At 47.4% G+C, this 18252-nt stretch overlaps 1 protein-coding gene and 1 non-coding gene across 3 annotated transcripts in view; both read left to right on the top strand.

The window, feature by feature from the left end:
* The window catches only part of Wdr88 (WD repeat domain 88), a 38635-nt gene extending 24106 nt beyond the window's left edge, over nucleotides 1-14529 (top strand). Inside the window, exons 7-11 of one of the 2 annotated variants that reach the window (XM_021168397.1) lie at nucleotides 257-444; nucleotides 4795-4877; nucleotides 6566-6634; nucleotides 11823-11915; nucleotides 14185-14529. In XM_021168397.1, the coding sequence (XP_021024056.1) occupies nucleotides 257-444; nucleotides 4795-4877; nucleotides 6566-6634; nucleotides 11823-11915; nucleotides 14185-14343 (592 nt within the window). In that variant the 3' untranslated portion in view covers nucleotides 14344-14529. The remainder of the gene's footprint in view (nucleotides 1-256; nucleotides 445-4794; nucleotides 4878-6565; nucleotides 6635-11822; nucleotides 11916-14184) is intronic. The other variant, XM_021168398.1, reaches the window with a different exon arrangement.
* Nucleotides 14530-15897: 1368 nt separating this feature from the next.
* On the top strand, nucleotides 15898-15971 carry Trnat-agu. The gene has a single exon. It is a non-coding gene; the product is annotated as a tRNA-Thr (tRNA).
* The last annotated feature ends 2281 nt before the right edge of the window (nucleotides 15972-18252 follow it).

Below are 18252 nucleotides of genomic sequence, written 5' to 3'. Positions count from 1 at the left end.
CCCCTCCTTCCTTCCTTCCTTCCTTTCTTTTTAAACATGACTGGTCTGACTGTTGTCCCAGCCCGGCCTGGAGAGAGTGAGGCTGAGTGAGGCTCAGTCTGGAAAGCCCCAGCTGGACTATGGTACATTGTGATGAGAGGAATGATAGCCACACCCACATGGGAAGTGGCATCCCCTTTCCATCCAGGGTCCTATCAGGAGGGTTCTAGGGTCTCCCTGGAATGGCATGTTAGCATGCATCCCACCTGTGTTTCAGGGCACATTTCAATGCCATCTCAGACTGCTGCTTCACCTCCAGTGGCCACTTCTTGTGTACCAGCTCCTGGGATAAAAACATAAAAATCTGGAATGTCCACACGGGGGAGTTTCGAAACCGAGGAGCCTGCGTGACTCTGATGAAGGGCCACGAGGGCTGTGTGAGTTCCTGCTGCATTGCCAGAGACAGTGAGTGACAAGCAGGCACAAGGACCCCTTCCCTTCCCCTCCCCCTTCTTTTATGTGTTGCATCCTGAGTGTTGGGATCACAAATGTGTCCCACTGTGAAGCCACATTCACCGTTATTTGCCACACAGATGCTGGAAGGCAGAATCTGTGTGGACTTTCCTGGGTGCAGACAAGAGATGACTCTCCATGATTCTGGCGGGAAGGTGATGCCCCCTCCCATCTTCTCGTGCCACCCACTCCCTTCCAGGTCGACCACAAAAGAAACCACAAAAGAAACTTTGATTTTTTTTTTGAGTGTGTGTAAAATATTTATTCAGGTTGTCTTAAAATGGTATTTCTCAAAGTATGGTCTTTAAACCATTTTGCAGTTTTCTTAGTCTCACACAAGACCAACAGAATTTGCATCTTTGAAGGGGGCTGCAAGATTCTGTATCTTAATAAGCTCCACCATGTGCACATAAATAACAAGAACCCACCAGTGTCTGCAGTTCTGTAAAGCTTTAATCCTGAATACTGTACAGGATCTCCTGAAGGATGCTTAAAACACCCCTTCCCACCAAGGTCTTGCACACCTGAGCCAGCTTTCCTCCTTTAGCAAAGCCACGCCCTTCTGCTTCTCCTCCATATGGCTTTCCCCACTGCAAGGCAAGGATGGCCTAGAGTGTTTCCCAGACAGTCTGGTTCTGGCCACTGGCAATCCTCAAGGAAAAGGGAATTTCTGCTTGATGATGTCAGCACCAAGTTCCAGGGACAGCTCCCATTGGCTCAGCTTGGGACACATGCCCACCTCCGAGCTGGTCACATCTCCATGGATGAAAGGCTGTGATAGACCAGGACTGGGTGACTTTTCTGCCTCCAGAGTTGGAGGTGGGAGTTGGTACCCTTTAAACCAGAGGAACTTAGGATGCTGCTGCCAAGGGAAGTGGCCAACAACAGGAAGCCTTCCCTTTGTCAGTAATGAAGGTGCGGCTAGGGCCCTTTGAGGGAAGCAGCTGTTCAGGAGCCAAATATATGCATGCACATACCACACACACACACACACACACACACACACACACACACCCCGATTCTACTGAAAAGTGTGTTTGGCTTGTATATGTGTGAGAGACACAGGGCTCCCCAGCCACTACACACATGATCAATGTCCTATCTTAAGAACTGTTAAGGTCTTTCTGAACACCTTTCCTGCTCCAGAGAGCATGCTCTATTATTTATATGTGTTTGTTTGTTTGTTTGTTTGTTTATTAGCAGGGGCCGTGCTAATCTTTTCATTGCTCCAACTTTAGTACACGTTGGTGCATACAGAGGGAGGGGCAAGTGGATCTTTTGTGATCCACAACCTTGCTTCCAGAAGCAAAACACCCTCTTTGGTGGTATACCTAGTATCACTCTGTGTGTGTGTGTGTGTGTGTGTGTGTGTGTGTGTGTGTGTGTGGTGTGTGTGTGTGTGTGTGTGTGTGTGTACACGTGTTCACGGTGCCTATGGAGGTGACTATCTGATCCTCTGGAGTTGGAGTTACAGGCAGTTGTGAGCTGCCTTACATGGGTGCTGAGAACCAAACCCAGATCCTCTGCAAGAGCAACAAACACCCTCATGCACTGTTGTTGATTTTTTTTTTTTACTGTTTAAACAGTTAAACAAAGGGCCGGGGAGAGGGCTCAGCGGGTAAGAGCACTGACTGCTCTTCCAGAGGTCCTGAGTTCAATTCCCAGCAACCACATGGTGGCTCACAACCATCTGTAATGGGATCCGATGCCCTCTTCTGGTGTGTCTGAAGACAGCTACAGTGCACTCACATAAATAAAAATGAATAAATCTTTAAAGAGCCAAAAGTAAATAAAATAAGTGAATAAGCTGATAAACAAGCAGAGCGGTGCCGTGCTGGCTGTCGCATTGCCTCTAAGGGCAGGAGCACTGCGCTCTGCTTCATGGAGAAAGCACAGCTCACACATGAGATCCACGGGGGCCTGAGAGACAGTCACATTGGCCAAGTTCCACACTGGTACTCCACAACTGAAGTTAGGTAGGATGCCTTTACGTAGAAAGAGTATATTGATGTATTGGTGAAAATGTTGTGCCTAGAGACTCTGGTGTTTGTTTGTTTGTTTGTTTGTTGTTCTCATTCCATTTTCTTTCTTTTTTCCTTTATATATATGTATATATATATATTTTTTTATACTCCATATTTTATTCTCCCCCCCCATTCACCCTCTGATTGTTCCACAACCCATACCTCCTCCCCACCCACCTGTCTCCACGAGGATGTTCCCACCTCCCACCCCATCTGACCTCTAAACTCCCTGGGGCCTCCAGTCTCTTGAGGGTTAGGTGCATCATCTCTGAATGAATATAGACCCGGCAGCCCTCTACTGTATGTGTGTTGGGGGAGGTCTCATATCAGCTGGTGTATGCTGCCTGGTTTGGTGGTCCAGTGTTGAGAGATGTCAAGGGTCCAGATTAATTGAGTTTTTGTGTGGTGATGTGTGGGCGCACACACCTGTGTATGCCTGAGTCTGATGTCAGGAACCATCCTCCCTACTCTCTTGTCTCAGTTAATGAGACAGGGTCTCTCAATCAAACCCAGAGCTCACAGATCACGTTAGTCTTGCTAGCCAGCTTCTTCTGGGGGAATCTCCTGTCTTTATCTTCTGGGGCTGGAATGTCAAGTGGGCTGACCCATGAGTCCAGCACTTACGTAGGTTTCTGGGGATCTGAACTCCGGTAACTCAGGCTTCCGAGGCAAGGGTTTCAAACACTGAGCCACCTCCCTAGCTCTCTAGACTTTTGTTTGTTTGCCTGCTTTGTTGTTGTTGTTGTTTTGTTTTCTCCTTGGGTTTGGGTTGTTTTTATATTGAGAGGGCTCAGTGGCATTCTGCCAAGTCTGAGGACCCGAGTTCAATCCCTAGTGGACCCATATGGTGGAAGAAGAAATGGATTCTCAAAAATTGTCCTTTGTCACTGAGTGCACGGATGTACACACACACACACACACACACACACACACACACACACACACAAGTGTAATAATTAACAAAACAAAAGAAAACCTGCTCTGCAGCCCTGGTTGGCCTTAGTCTTATGATCCTGCTGCCTCCATCCCCTAAGTACTGGAATTATAAGAATTCAGCACCATGTCTAATGTGAGCGCAGACTGGCAGGAACTTGACCCCGCACTGCTTCTACGAGCCGTGTGGGACTGCTCTGTTGATGTCATAACTACGGTTATAACACACCAACAGAGATGGGATATAATTACCCAGAGTAACAAAGGAAGGGTTCTAGCTGACTGGGCTGTGAAGTGGAAACTTAAGGTTCTTTGGAAAGTCAGTTGTGGTGGATGGTGTTTTGCTGGGGCAAACACAAGGAGGAGTGTTTTCCTGAAGTGGTCACAGGTGAAAGGCTAAGGCAGACTCATGAAGGAACGTTTCAAGGAAGCAGGCACAGGAGAGAGGATGCTCTGCGAAAGCAAGCACGTGATGAAGGATGCTTTGCTAACAACACGTATGTATTTATTGGCCCACTTTACATTGCATCGCCTGAGCTGCATTTGTCGGAACTCACTAGAGAAAAATGCGCCAAAAAAAAAAAAAAAACCCTTCTGGTGGTGTGCTGCAGTTTCTTGCTTCTTCATTGGACTCGGGCTGATTGGCAGAGTGATGTCATCTGAGACACTCATGTGCTGAGACAAGACTCGTGGAGGCGTGTGATGTCTGGAGTATAGCAAGGACTCGATGGACAGTCACGGAGGCTGAGCTTGGCTTGCTTATAGAGCTAACTGTGCGATGCTTGCCCGTCTTCACTGGTCTTCACGTCGCTGAGAGTGGCATAGCCGAGAGAACCTCTGTCATTGCTCTTGGTCCCTCCTGCTGAGGCCTGGCTGCCTCTGCTAGGCGGTGCCACTGCTGTTGATTCCTGTGTGCTAGCCTGACTCTACCAAACTGGACTGCTTGTGTGTCTGTGAAGTGCTTGTGAGTGGATCGAGCTGCCGCTGCTGAGCTGTGAACCAAACTGACAACACAGATCTCTTATCTGTTGCTCCAAAGAACCTTTCTAAACAGGTCCACTTCCCCCCCCCCACCACCCCGTATCCTTTCTTTCCCACCACCTCTGGTGGGTGGTGGGCTAGAAGGGAGGTTAAAACATTTAAGCACCATCATTAAAAGTAGACTTTGAAAAACTAAAAGTTACAGGGCATCCTTGAGCCACACCAGGAAGTTTCCTAGTGTCTTCGGCATAAGCCATGGCAGTGCCTCACAGATGTCACCGTCAGCCTTACCACAGAGGGGAGGGGGCACTTGGTGCAGGAAGCAAGGATTCTGCAGCCACTCCCCCCACCCTTTGTTTTTCAGGCTCTTTTCTCATTTCTGGTGGATTTGACAAGACTGTGGCTATTTGGGATGTAGGAGGTGGCTACCGGAAGTTGGCATTGAAGGTACAAGTATCTGCACAACATAATAAATCTAACTTTGTGTGGTGGTGGTGGTGGTGGTGGTGGCGGTGGTGTGTGTGTGTGTGTGTGGGAAGTGTGCAGGTGCACGGGGCTTGGGGTGGGAGGTGGTTAGGATCTTGCTATGTAGCCCGAGTTAGCCTCAAACTTGTGATCTTCCTGTTTCAGCACCTCCCACCCCCTAGTGCTGAGATTTTTGGGTGTGGTCCTGCCACTCCAGGTGTTATGGCATCTGAGACCAAGGCCAAGGCCTTGCTGCCTAGTTCTAAGGGTACTAACACTTTTGTGGGGAAGGACAAAGATATCAGTAAATTAGCCACCAGCAGTGATGACAGAGAGAGAGAGAGAGAGAGGTGTGACAGAGGAGGCTTAGGGACTGACCCACAAGGGGAGAGCAGTGGGCTCCCTAGAGGAAGCACTTATCTGAGATCTCAGTGGACAAGCAAGGACCTCAGGAAAAGGCACTATCTAGTGTGTGTAGGTGAAGCAGCCAAGCCCGGAGCTAGGCAGGAGTCCACAAACAGCAGAGTCTGACGCTGGCGTGAGGACTTGCCCAGCCTCAGGGCTTCTGCCACCAACAGAAGAGGCCGGCACCCAAGGCTGTCTGTATTTAGCAGGGTGTTAGCCAACATGGCAGCCATCTAGGGCTGGAGCCCTGTATCCCTGGTCCAGTCTCTCCGTTGCCTTTGGCTGTGAGTGCCTACACCCATGACTTAAAGCCTCTGAGTCCTCAGGGACCCTCTGTCATCTACGTCTTCTTGAGTGGCGCGTGTTCATCCCACCCCTACCCCCACACAGCCAAGGCTAGTCTTTCTAAGCTGAGTTCTACCACGGAGATTTCATGAGAGCAAACAAACAGCTTCGTGCTGAATGCTAACCCCACTGGGCTTCCCACCCCTCTGCCTCCCGTCAGATTGCTCTGGTCTCTTCCCTCCACCTTCCCCCTCTCCCCGACCCCCGCCACTTTTATACTGAATGAAAAGCTATCTTTTCATTCCTAGTTTCATCACTCTGTGCAAATGTTGTATGAGTGACGACGAACGGGGCACAGCGCCGGTGCGGAGGTCAGAGGGCGTCTCTGAGGGGTGGGTTTACCTCCTTTCACTTTTACCTAGGTTCCAGGTCTCCAGGCTTGTGGTGGCGAGCGCTTTACCCGCTCTGTCTCCTCTCTAGCCTTTTGCTAAACTCTGCAACCCAACCTCGCCTGCTCCCTTTTCCTAACCCTGCTCCGTTGCTGCACTTTCTGTAAGGAAAGTGGCAGAGACTGTAAACATGCCTAGGTAGAGCCCTAACCCACAAACGGCGCCCGTCTCCTCTGGTTTTACAGTTCCTCATTGGCTTAAGCCTCTGTGGAAGCCCACAAAGACCCTCCCTGGGAAAGCCTCTTAGAGGCACTTTGTCAAGCAGTGGATACAAGCAAAGACATAAGACCAGATAGGAACATGGTCTTTTATTTCCTCCCAGTCTGCTGAGCCTTGCATACGATTTTAAAAACACACACAGCACTCTCATAATAGATGCTGTGACCCGTCCTTGCGGCTTGCATTCTGCCTTAGGTGTTGTTGGGACCGAGCGTGGGCTTCAGGTAAGCAACACAGGCTTGCTGGCTCTTGGTTTCTCTCGCTTTTATAAAGCATTTCTCCGAGGTCTTTGTTAAATTATTTCTTGTTCAGGGCCACGAGGACTGGGTGACGGATGTTGCTATTAGCAACAACAAGAAATGGATCCTCTCGGCTTCAAAGGTAAAAGCGACCAAGCTTTGGCGGACTTAAAATGTGTATCACACTTGCTAGTACTTGAGATAGCAGACGTGGTTACCCACCCCAAATATGAAATCCGGACTTGGGGTTGCATGCCTGTAACCCCACCGTTCAGGAGACAGAGGTAAGAAGAGGGCCATCCAGATGGTTTATTAGGGAAAGGCCCCTCCCACCAAGCCTGCCGACCCCGGCTTGATTCCCAGGTCCCACACAGTAGGACGAAAGAACGGACTCCTAAATGTTGTACTTGGATGGCCACACACAAGTTGTAGCAAGCTCCTACCCACTAGTCACCAATAAATAAATAAATAAATAAATAAATAAATAAATAAATAAATAAATAAAGGGGTTTTGTTTTGTTTTGTTTGTTTTTTCAAGATAGGGTTTCTCTGTGCAGCTCTGGCTGTCCTTGAACTTGCTCTTTAGACCAGGCTGGCCTAGAGCTCAAGAGACCCAGCTGCCTCTGCCTCTGCCTTGGGTGAGTGTCAGGATTAAAAGGTATGAGCCACCACTTGTGGCTCACATAGAATTAAAAGGCAAAAACCTGTTCCTGTGCAGGCTCAGTCTGACATCTGCACTCAGGAGCTGCCCGCGAATATGGCGCCCAGTCCTCTCTTCCATCTGTCATTCTGGGGATTGCCAGGTGGATCTGATCTGTACCATGAGTGCTGGAGTTTTTGCTGGAGAAGCGTGACCCGTCAATGGCACAGCAGACAGCCAGCCTTGTAGGGCAAGCACCAGCTCACAGCTAAGCAGCCACGCCCTCCCGAGGCCCCAGATGGGTCTTTCTCCCCTTCCACAACAGTCATCTGAGGACATCCATTTTAGTGGCACACAACTGTCCCTCACTCAGAGGCTGTGCCAGGTGAGAGGAGCTCCACCTTGACGTCTGACCTTTAATACTGCCTTCTGTTCTGAATGTCAGTGGCCTCTAGGTTGGTGAAACAATGGTTCAGATCCCACGTACTAAGCATTTCTGCTTTGTGACAGGATCTTGTTGTGTCCCCCACCCCCACCCCAGGCTAGCCTCCAGCTGCAGGTCTCCTGCTTTGTTAGGTTTGTAGGTGTGTGCTTCAGAGCACGGCACAGGGCAGACATTGCAGACTAAGAACCATAGTTCTATCTATATTGGACACACACAGACCTTGTTTTCTTGTCTCCTAAACAATAGTCTAACAACCATTTGCAGTCTCTCAGGCATTATATTCAATCTAGAGATGACTTAAAGATTATAGGCATATATGTTAACTATATGCAAATTTGATCGAGGTTTATGCAGGGGACCAGTTTTGGTATTCTTCATTGTGGGAGGTCCGAGAACACTTCCTCCTGCACACCAAGGAACCACTGTACAAAATAAAATGTACCAAAGACCTAAACTTATGAGCTAAATTTTAAAAATACGAAGGAAACTTTTGAGAGAATCTTTGATATTTTGAGTTTGCAGTGAAGTTCAAGAGTTTGACAACAAAGCACAGGAAATGTGGGGCTGGAGAGATGGCTCAGCGGTTAAGAGCACTGGCTGCTCTTCCAGAGGTCCTGAGTTCAATTCCCAGCACCCACACGGCAGTTCACAACCATCTGTAACTCCAGATCCAGGGAGTCTGATGTCCTCTTGTGGCCTGCACTGGCTCCTGCAAGCACAGTTACGAATAACTAAAATTATTTAAAGCAAAGAAACAATGAACAATTTAAAAAAAAAAAAGAATTTCATCAAAATGAGTAATGTTTTTGTGTCAAAAGGCTTGGCACAGTGGGACACACCTGTAATCCCAGCCTGGGAGTCTGGTGCAAAACAGAGAGTTTCAGATCAGCCTGGGATGCACAGAGAAACCCTGTTTCTCAAATTCAACAAAATAACTCCAAATAGGTTGGGGCGGGGGGAATAAACAGTATATATATTTGTGTTATTATTCATTTTATTTGTATTGCTTTTTGAAGGTAAAATTTCAAGTGTTCCAGTTTGGTCTTAAACTTAGCCCAGGCTGACCCAGAGCTCCTGGTCCTCCAGCATTCACTGCCCAAGCTCTGGGAATACTTAGCCCAGGCTGACCCAGAGCTCCTGGTCGTCCAGATGCTGGGATTACAGGTCTGTGTTGCCGCACTCAACTTTATTACTCTTCTTTCTACTCTGATCCTCAGTACATTTTAAAGTCAGGGAGATTCTTGTCTCATCCCTTAAAAATATAAATTTCGGACAGGCTAACATTTTAAAATCATTCCAAGGCCAGAAATGATGGTAGCCATATTGTAGACATGTGTTCAAGGAAGATGCTATCTTCCTTTTCTAGAATAAAAATTCATCAAGGGGCTGGGGAGGTGGCTCAGTTGATAACGGACTTGCGGCACAAGCATGAGGGCCCAGGTTCGGATTCCAGAACCCACATAAAAGCGAGATTCCATGTCTGTAATGCCAGATCTGGGATAGGAGCCAGGCAGGCTCCCCATTTAACTTCTCATTTGCTTTGGTATAAAGCTTACCTTACCCAGTGAATGACTTCAACAAAATTTACATTTGCACTGTGTGTTAAATGTGCAGATGAGTTAGAAAAGTCGGATTTGAAGCATGAAGTGATGGCACTTGCCTTTAATCCCAGTACTCAAGAGGCAAGAGGCTGGCAGATCTCTGTGAGTTCAAGGCCAGCTTATCCTACAGATCGAGTTCCAGGACAGCCAGAGCTACAGAGAGAAACCCTGTCTTGAAAAACAAACAACAAAAATACAACAACAAATCCGGTTTGAATTTAGGTAGTTCTTAACAAGCTTTTGCTTTATGCTTTCTGCATTTTACTAAAATCTTCACAGGAATCCTGGAAGGAATTTAAAACTCCCAAGTTTGGAGTCAAAGTATCTGAAAGCTTAGGGGTGACTTTAAAATACAATATGTACATTCATGCATTTGTGCGTGCGTGCGTGCGTGCATGCATGTGTGTGTGTGTGTGTGTGTGATGTGTGTTCAGTGCCTTCTGAGGGCAGAAAGGGGAGTTATGGGTGGTTGTGAGCTGCTCAGTGTGGGTGCTGGGACCTGAAATCCAGTCCTTTGCAAGAGCAGTGAGTGCTTTTAATCACTGAGCCATCTCTCCAGCCCATCGTGGTTTTGCTTGTTTCTGGTTTTCTGAAACATCTCATTGTGGGGTCCTTGTAGCAGAGCATGTTGCTAAGACTTAACAAAGTACTTGATATACTGTAGAAAGTGACTACTGATAAAACCTGGCTCTTCTCCAGTGTAGCTGCTCTCCAAATTTCAGCGTTTGTCTCTCTATAAGACATTTTGTTTCCTCTGCTTAATTAGGAAATGTAACACACAATGAGATGTTATTGCTGCCTTAACAAATAGGCATAATAAGCAATTCAGACGTAGGATTTTACAGCTCCACCGGATGCACAGCAAAGAAAGGGAATGTCACTGGGATAAAAATCAAGGCTACTAGAAAACTGCCTTTCTTTTTGGAATTATTTTTGTTAGCATAAAAAGAAAGTCCAGAGTTCACAATGTTGTGTTCTCTGACTCCCACTCCCAAGTCTGCCTTGTCAGTCAGCCAGATTGATGGTAAACTGTAAGTCTCCTGCCTTGCCCTCCCCATTAATCCCAGCTGGGATTACAGGTGTGTGTCACTTTGGTTATTTATTTATTGTACATTCTGTGAGTTTTGTCAAACACATACCATGTATCAATCATTACAATAGCCTGTAGAACTATAGAATAATTTTACTGCCTGAAAGACCCCGTATGCTCTGCTTCATACAGACTCCTTTCCCCCCAGAATTCCCACCAGCCACTGTTTCTATTTTAACTGTCTCTTAACACACACACACACACAACATGCCACACTCACATACCACACAGGAGACATGCAATATACACTACACAGCACACACTACACATACTACACACAACACACAGACACACACAACATACAACATACACTACACAGCACACACTACACATACTACACACAACACACAGACACACACAACATACAACATACACTACACAGCACACACTACACATACTACACACAACACACAGACACACACGACATACAACACACACTACACATAGCGCACATACACACATACTATACACAATGCACAATACAAGACTACGCACAACACACTACATATTCTATACACAGCACACATATACACATAGTACACACAATGCCACTACAATATTACACACAACATATTCCACACAGAATACACACACAACACACATACACAAATGTAACTCTCCCTTCAAAGGTGATAAGGGTTTTTTTCTGAAGTCAAAGATGAGCGACTGTGGCAGAAGAGTACAGAATCGGGTTATGCCAAATCCCATGCTCCACCGTGGTTAACAGTTTCCATCACATTTCTCTAATAATGGAGCAAGGGATACCACAAGTCGTTCCCAAACTGACTGATGGAAGGTCACGGATAACAGGGAGGCCTCGACTACAGGCCTTAGCTCCTGTCTGGCAGCACTTAGCTTTTTGGTTGATAGAAGTGAGGTGTCCGTTTGTACATTCCAAAAGACTGACTTTACAGCCACAGAGACGGTAGATGACATCAGAGGTGGGTCATGGAGGGCTCTCAGAGGTGTGAGAGATGCCATGATGATCTGGCTCTGGACTTGCAACATTCCAACCTCTCCAAGTCCTTTGAGGTCTAATCAGTTAATGAGCCTTGCAGAAGGCTTAGTGGAAGGTGTGGTTTTTGTTATTTGTTTTTCCAGGAACTTCTGTTCATTCTCAGCCTGCACTATTTGCCTTCCAGGAACGCTGGATACATAAAATTTATAGCCTGCAGCCTTTTCAGACGGGCTTCTTTTGCTCAACAATATATGTTTTGTATCTCTATGTGCTTTGGACGTTTGGCAGCTCATCTGTTCTGAACCCGGAATGCTATCCCATGGCACAGCTGCACCACAGGTCTTCATGTAGCCCAGGCTGGCCCTGAACTCCGATCCTCCTGCCTCTGCTTCTCATGTTCTGGGGTTACAGGCATGTGCCATCATACCTGGCTTCTGTGATGCCAGGGAACAGAGAATTTGATACTCTACCGCTGAGCTACCCACAGCCTTCATAGTGGTTTGGTTTGGGTTTTCTGTTTTTGTTTGTTTGTTTTTGTTTTGTTTTCCTGTCTGTCTGTTTTTGTGACTCCTGGCTTACTGTTTAACTTGTTTTAGGACAGCTCCATGAGACTATGGAATATTGAAGAAATTGACAAAATTCCTTTGGTTTCTGAAAACAAAAAGGCCATGGGATTAAAGGTCAGGCAGGTTGGTATTAGGTTGAAGCTAAGCCCAGTCATCTTCCACCCATCTTCACCAATTCAGCTTATTTCCTGAGTGAACATTATTGGACCCCTGGGGATCTCAGCCTTGTGGGAACTCAAGTCCTAAAAGATGAGACCAGTGCATAGATACAGGAAAATGGTCCCATGGTGAGTGACATGAGAAGAAGACAAACACGGGGGAGGAAAGGGTGTGTGTTGGGGGTCTTTATGTTATTTATTTTGTTCTCTGAGACGGGTTTTCGATACATATCCTAGGCTGGCCTGAAACTGTTTATTGTTCTGAGTGCTGGGCTTGTAAGTGTGCATACAACTTATTTGCTTGTTTGTTAATTGTAGGATAGAACACAAGGCTTTTCACATCCTAGGCTAACACTCTCCCATTGAACTAACCTCTATGATTATTTCATTTTACTTAAGATTTATTTTATTTTATTTTGGAGATAGCATCTCATTGTGTAGCCCTGGCTGGCCTGGGCCTAGCAATGTAAAGCAGGCCAGCCTAGAATTCCACCTGCCTCCATCTTCTGAGTGCTGGGAGTAAAGGTGTGCTTCCTGCCTGCTGTGTGTGTGTGTGTGTGCTCACGTGTGAGTGTGTATGTACTTGTGTGTGTGTTTATGTGTGAGTGTGTGTGTCTCTGTGTGTATGTGTGTGTGTGAGTGTGTGTATATGTATCTGTGGAGTGTGTATGTGTATATGTGTCTGTGGAGTGTGTGCGTGTGTTTGTGAGTGTTTGTGTATGTATGTGTGCAAATGAGTTATGTGAATGCGGAGCCCCAGCAGTTGGAGCTATAGGCAGTTGTGAAACATCCTTTGGAAGAATAGAAAGGGCTCTTAACGTGTGTGTGTGTGTGTGTCTGTGTGTGTGTGTGTGCTGGGATTCCCTGAGAGGCCTCTGACATGGCCTGAGAGTCCCCGCCTCAATCACTGGCTTGCTAGTTGGTCACAATGGGAGATCGGAGAGTATCCGTATGTGCTGGGAGGTGCTTGAACCAGAAAGAGACTCAGAGTGGAAGAGGATACTCAGATCCCACATCATTGAAATTTTTGTCCGGAGCTGAGCAAGGTGGCTCCCTCTTGTAAGTACAACACGCAGAAGCTTGAGGCAGAAGGATTATATGTGTAGGAATTAAACCCAGGCCCTTGAATGTGTTAGGCCACTGAGCTACATTCCCCCATAACCCCCTGTGTGTGTGTCTCTCTGTGTGTGTGTGTGTGTGTGTGTACATGTGCAAGCATGCTTACGTGCGAGAGTGTATGCATGAGAAGGTGGGGGAGAACAGCCTATAAGATGTAGTGAGGCACTATGTCCAAAATCTAAATAATAATTAAACAGGGGCTAGAAAGATGGCCTAGTGGCTTGGGGCCCCTGCTGCTCCTACAGAGGACACAGATTGGATTCTAGCACCAACACAGTGGCTCATAACCAGTCCCAGGGGGATCTGATGGCATTTAAAAACAAACAACAAATAAATGATAAACAAGCACTCTGTTTATTTCAGCAAACTTGTCTGCTAGCCAGGTGGCACATAGCTATAATACTAGCTATTCAGAATGTTGAGGCAAAGGATTTAAGTTTAAGGCCTGCCTGAGATATTGAGAGCCTGTCTCAAAATAAAACACACATATATATGTTCTCCCCCACTTTCTCATGCATACACTCTCGCACGTACGCATGCTTGCACATGTACACACACACACACAGACACAGACACACACACACAGACACACACACACACAGACACACAGACACACACACAGGGGGTTATGGGGGAATGTAGCTCAGTGGCCTAACACATTCAAGGGCCTGGGTTTAATTCCTACAACTGAAAAACAAAAACAAATCCTTATCTACTTGCCTTGCTTCTTTCTAACTCTCTGCTCTGTAAGTCAGCTGTCCTCAGAGTATCAAGGATTTAGATCACTCCTTGGGTCCCACAGTTCCACTCTGGGCCACTTTGTACAGAGAACACTTGACAAGGGCTGGACACAACCCTGTCTTCCTCCTCGCAAGCACATGGCTACATGAGGTCCAGCCCTGGGTATCCTCCTAGCTTTGGAGGGAAAGGCTGGGCAGTAACCCATGTCTGATGCTCCCTGTCTTCCTGGGCAGTTTGTGGGGTGAGAGACTCCAGAGAGGGAAGGACTTGCCTTGGATGCATCCAGGCTGGCGGGTGGTGGGGAATGGGATTCCACAGCTTGATCTCCTCTGACCTGCACATCGTTTCTGTTTCTTGAAAATGCCCCACCACAGTGCAGGAACTGTGACCAGCTTTTCTCCACCTTAGAAAGTGACCTCCATTCCCAACTATCCAGCATGTGTCTGTTCTGCCGGAGAGAGGAGAAGTGCTTACTGCCTAGTTCTTCGTCATCATCTTCGTCGTCATTGTCACTGGAGAAGACTGACAGCTGATGGCCGCTGAGCCCTTTTGAGTACTGGTGCACGGGCCACCTGTTGTACGTTGTGCAATGTTCTTCAGGGAGGGCTCTGCTCTGAGTTCCGTCCCAGCAGAATGCACTCATCAGACTGAGGCAGGGACCAGGCCCTGACTGGACTCTCAGAATGTTGCTGCCTCTTTGCCCACCACAGAGTCCTTCAGAGGCGAGCACTGTTAGTTTGAATATAGAATAAATCTAGAGTCTTCTGGAAAACAAGTGTGTGTGTGTGTGTGTGTGTGGGGAATTGTAGAGGCAGTTTTTCTATTTCTAAGCTTTATAACCTGGTGTTCATCTATCTCATTTGGACCACTGGGACTGGCGTGTGCACTCCATGAACATGCTTGCTAAGGGAATATGATGCACAGGGGCAAGGCATTGTGACTGCTGTGGTTTGAATGTGGTTTCTCCCTTCCAGGCTCAAGAGCTAGGAGCTCGGTCCTCTATGTAATGGCGCTTAAGGGTCTTCTCTGGTAGCAGTTTCCATCCTCCTTATGTGCTTGGGTGTTTTGCCTCTATGTATGTATGTATGTATGTATGTATGCATGCATGTGCCTCTCATGTACGCAGTGCCCACAGAGTCCAAAAGATGACGATAGATTTCCTAGAACAGACGGTTTTGAGCTGCCATGTGGGTGCTGGGAATTGACCCTTGGGCCTTCTTAACCACTGAGCTATCTCTTCATCCCACCCGTAGGTACTTTGGAGGCCTCTTTCTTCACTAAGATAATGGTGAGTGTATTCGTCATCACCTTAGCTCTAGGGATGATTAGAATGCTTGTACCCACACCTGCCTTCCTTGATGACGGACATCTAGGTTATTACGTTTCTGTGCAGGTAGCATTTATTTTTGCATAGATCAGTTCAGCAAATGAAGTCTCCTGCTGGAGTAAAACCAGAGGAATGTATCAGTAAGTAGTGTTGCTTGATTTTGTTGTCAGAGGGACGGTTGGCATGGCAACCCCAGACTGATTAGGGCAAACCTAAATGGGGAGGGCCAGGACTTGAGCACACATCCTGTAGGTTTTTCGAATCGCCCATAGCCCCGCTCAGGATCTCTCTCTCTTTCTCCCCCCCCCCCCATCCCTCTCTCTCCCTCCACCCCCCCTCTCGCTGGTTCCAAAGGAAGGAGTCCAGAAGTTATGGGCCTGGGCTGGCAAGGATGGCCGCAGTTCACTTGAGATGACATCCAAGAGACTAAGCAGCCGGGCACTGGGAGGTTCTGGGGGATTTCTGGGGCAGCTGGGGGCTCCGCTGAAATTCCCAGAGTCTCAGCCGACGAACTCTCACGACTGGCGGAAGAAGTTCAAAAAGTGGTGCTATTGTGGCTCGGAAACCAAGGCCGTCGCACGGTGCCCACTCCGCAAAGCCTATTTAAATCTCCAGTGTTCCTTTGGGCTTCGGAAGTCTGTTTCCGCGAGGAGCTGCACTGCGCATGCGCTCCGCTGCCAGCACGGAAATGTGTACGCATGAGCAAAGCTCATGAGGTCACTAGAAATGGGAACTGGTTTCTCGCACTGGCCGTGCGGGCGGCGCCGTGGCTTAGTTGGTTAAAGCGCCTGTCTAGTAAACAGGAGATCCTGGGTTCGAATCCCAGCGGTGCCTCAGCCTGAGCGCTTGCGCTCTACTTTTTTTTCTTTTTTGCACGACCCTTTTTGTTTTGCGAGCGCTCTCACAGAGCAGTTCCTCTGTCAGCGCGGAAGACATTTTAGCTGAAGACGTTGTCGTGTTCCCTGCTAGCCTTTGCCTCTTGAGGTCGGCCAAATCGCTGTCCCCTGAGTGCTTCCACAGGGATGACAAGTCTCCACAGCCTCTTGGCTTCGCTGAGCATTGCTCTTGGCTTCGCTGAGCACTGCAAAGCATGCTGATTTTTCCTCCCGGAATCCGCGCAGTGGGTAGCAACAGTCTGCATACTGAGGACAGCTTGGCGAGGCCAAGTGAAGTCCCAAAATGGAGGTCTGTAGCATCAAATCCGATCGTCAGTCTACGTCTACAGCATGCATAAAAATCCAAATGGCTAGGTGCTCCAGTGTGGGGCCCGATTCTAAGGCCTGGGCTGTGGTTGCCAAGAGCACAGGCACATGGGAACTCCTTGAGAGCATTTGCGTCCAGGGCTTTGGAAGGTGGGGGAGACTTTGAAGTTTTAAAGAATATTCCCCGGGGATACACCTAAATCCAAACAAAACTCAGAACGATAAACCCAGTGAGCTTTAGAAAATGCATGTGAGGCCGTGTTCCTAATGCAGATACTTTGACTCACAATTGAAGTTACAACCTTATAAACCATTTAAAGCCATCTTAAGGACTGGTGAGACCGCTCAGTGGATAAATGGTTCAATTCCTGGGTCTAACAGGGTGGAAGATGAGAACTGACCTTTGAAAACTGTCCTCCGGCCTGTGGGTCCACATGTACGCCACGGCTCACGTATGAGCACAAATGTGTTCACAACAAATAGGTAAATGCAATAGAAAAAAAAATGTCCTAAGCTGAAAAGAGGAAAAGAACGTACTTTCATTAACCCACACAGTGGGCTTTTGGTTAGATAAGGCAGCACAGGAGATTGCACAGTGCGGTGGGGGGATATGTCAGCGCCGCCGCTCTCAGGCTTATATGAGAGGTTGTGGGGCTTCTTTCTAGCTGGGGAAAAGACGGAAATTTAAGAATACTGACTTCGTCTTGACCACTATGGTTAAGTTGACAATTTGAGTTGTGTAAAATTTGCTTGTCCCAGAGGCAATTCTTTCTGCTTCTCCTACGGGTCTGGGTGGGTTGTTTGTTTGTTTGTTTGTTTTGATCAGTTCCTGTCCTTTGCAACTTGGTTTTTTTGGTTGACACTGCCAACGAAAGTGTGAGGGATAGTCCCACACTTTACAAAGGCATCAGGTCTATTCAGCTGCATCCAGTTACTGAAGGCTTTATTGGAAAGCACTCTCGAGTCTTCTTGGGGCTAAGTTCTAGCTCCTCTCTATCGGTCCTGGGGTTTGGAGTACTTGCCTGTTGGATGCCTGTTTATGGTGAAACGAAATTCTCCTAGGATCATGTGATCAGCGTGGTCCACCCTGGTGGCATTATTTGGGAGGAGACTTTGGGAGGTGGGGTCTAGCAGAGGGCTGTAGGTCAGTGGGTCAGCTACCTTATCCTGCTCTCATTCCCTCTCTCTCCTCCTCCCCATCTCCCTCTCAACCATGAACCGACATGCCTGAATTGTACTCTTAATCCTCTTTTTAAGTAATTGCGGATGCTTCTCTACAGTAGTAAAAAGCTAAGTGGAGACCAGTCGATGATGTTGGTTGGCTCTTGGGTCTGAGGGAGGCTCTGCTCTAAAGGAACAGCTGCACAGGGACAGAAGGCCTGGAAGTCATCTGATTGGCTGAACATTCCCGCCACCCCACCCCACTCCCGGCAGTAAGCAAAGCCAGAAATGAGAATCAGGCCCTTATTAACCTACCTTGTCTCTGCTCCTTAAAAACCTACACAGGTCTTCCTGCCTCAGAGCCTTTGAATTTAGGGTGGTGGGGGCTCGGAATGCTGCTTCCCGGGTAGTCTATGGGGAAACCCATCCCATCAGAGATCTTTCAGTCAGTGTGTCATTTCTCTGGAAGAACTCCTGTCACCATCTTTGGCCCAGCCCCTCCAAGGCTCCCAATGCAGCCTCTTGTTTATTCCTTTCCCGTGGCTCTTTATATTGCTACCCACAACAACACATCACGAATGGGAAGAGCTACAGCAGTGCTTCTGTGAGAACTTACCCGAAAGAACTTTGTAAAAATGTAAAACAATGTTTTACTTCCAACTGATTTTTGGTTTATGTTGTAAATAGTTTTTGTAAAAGTGTTGTTAGTGTCAAAATGTATTTGGTTTATCACGGTTAGTTTTTTTTTTTTT

Source organism: Mus caroli, chromosome 7 (genome assembly GCF_900094665.2).
Source record: "Mus caroli chromosome 7, CAROLI_EIJ_v1.1, whole genome shotgun sequence".
NCBI classification, from domain to species: Eukaryota; Metazoa; Chordata; class Mammalia; order Rodentia; family Muridae; genus Mus; species Mus caroli.
Note: the sequence above shows the minus strand (reverse complement) of the source record. Positions and strands in the feature narration are given on the sequence as shown.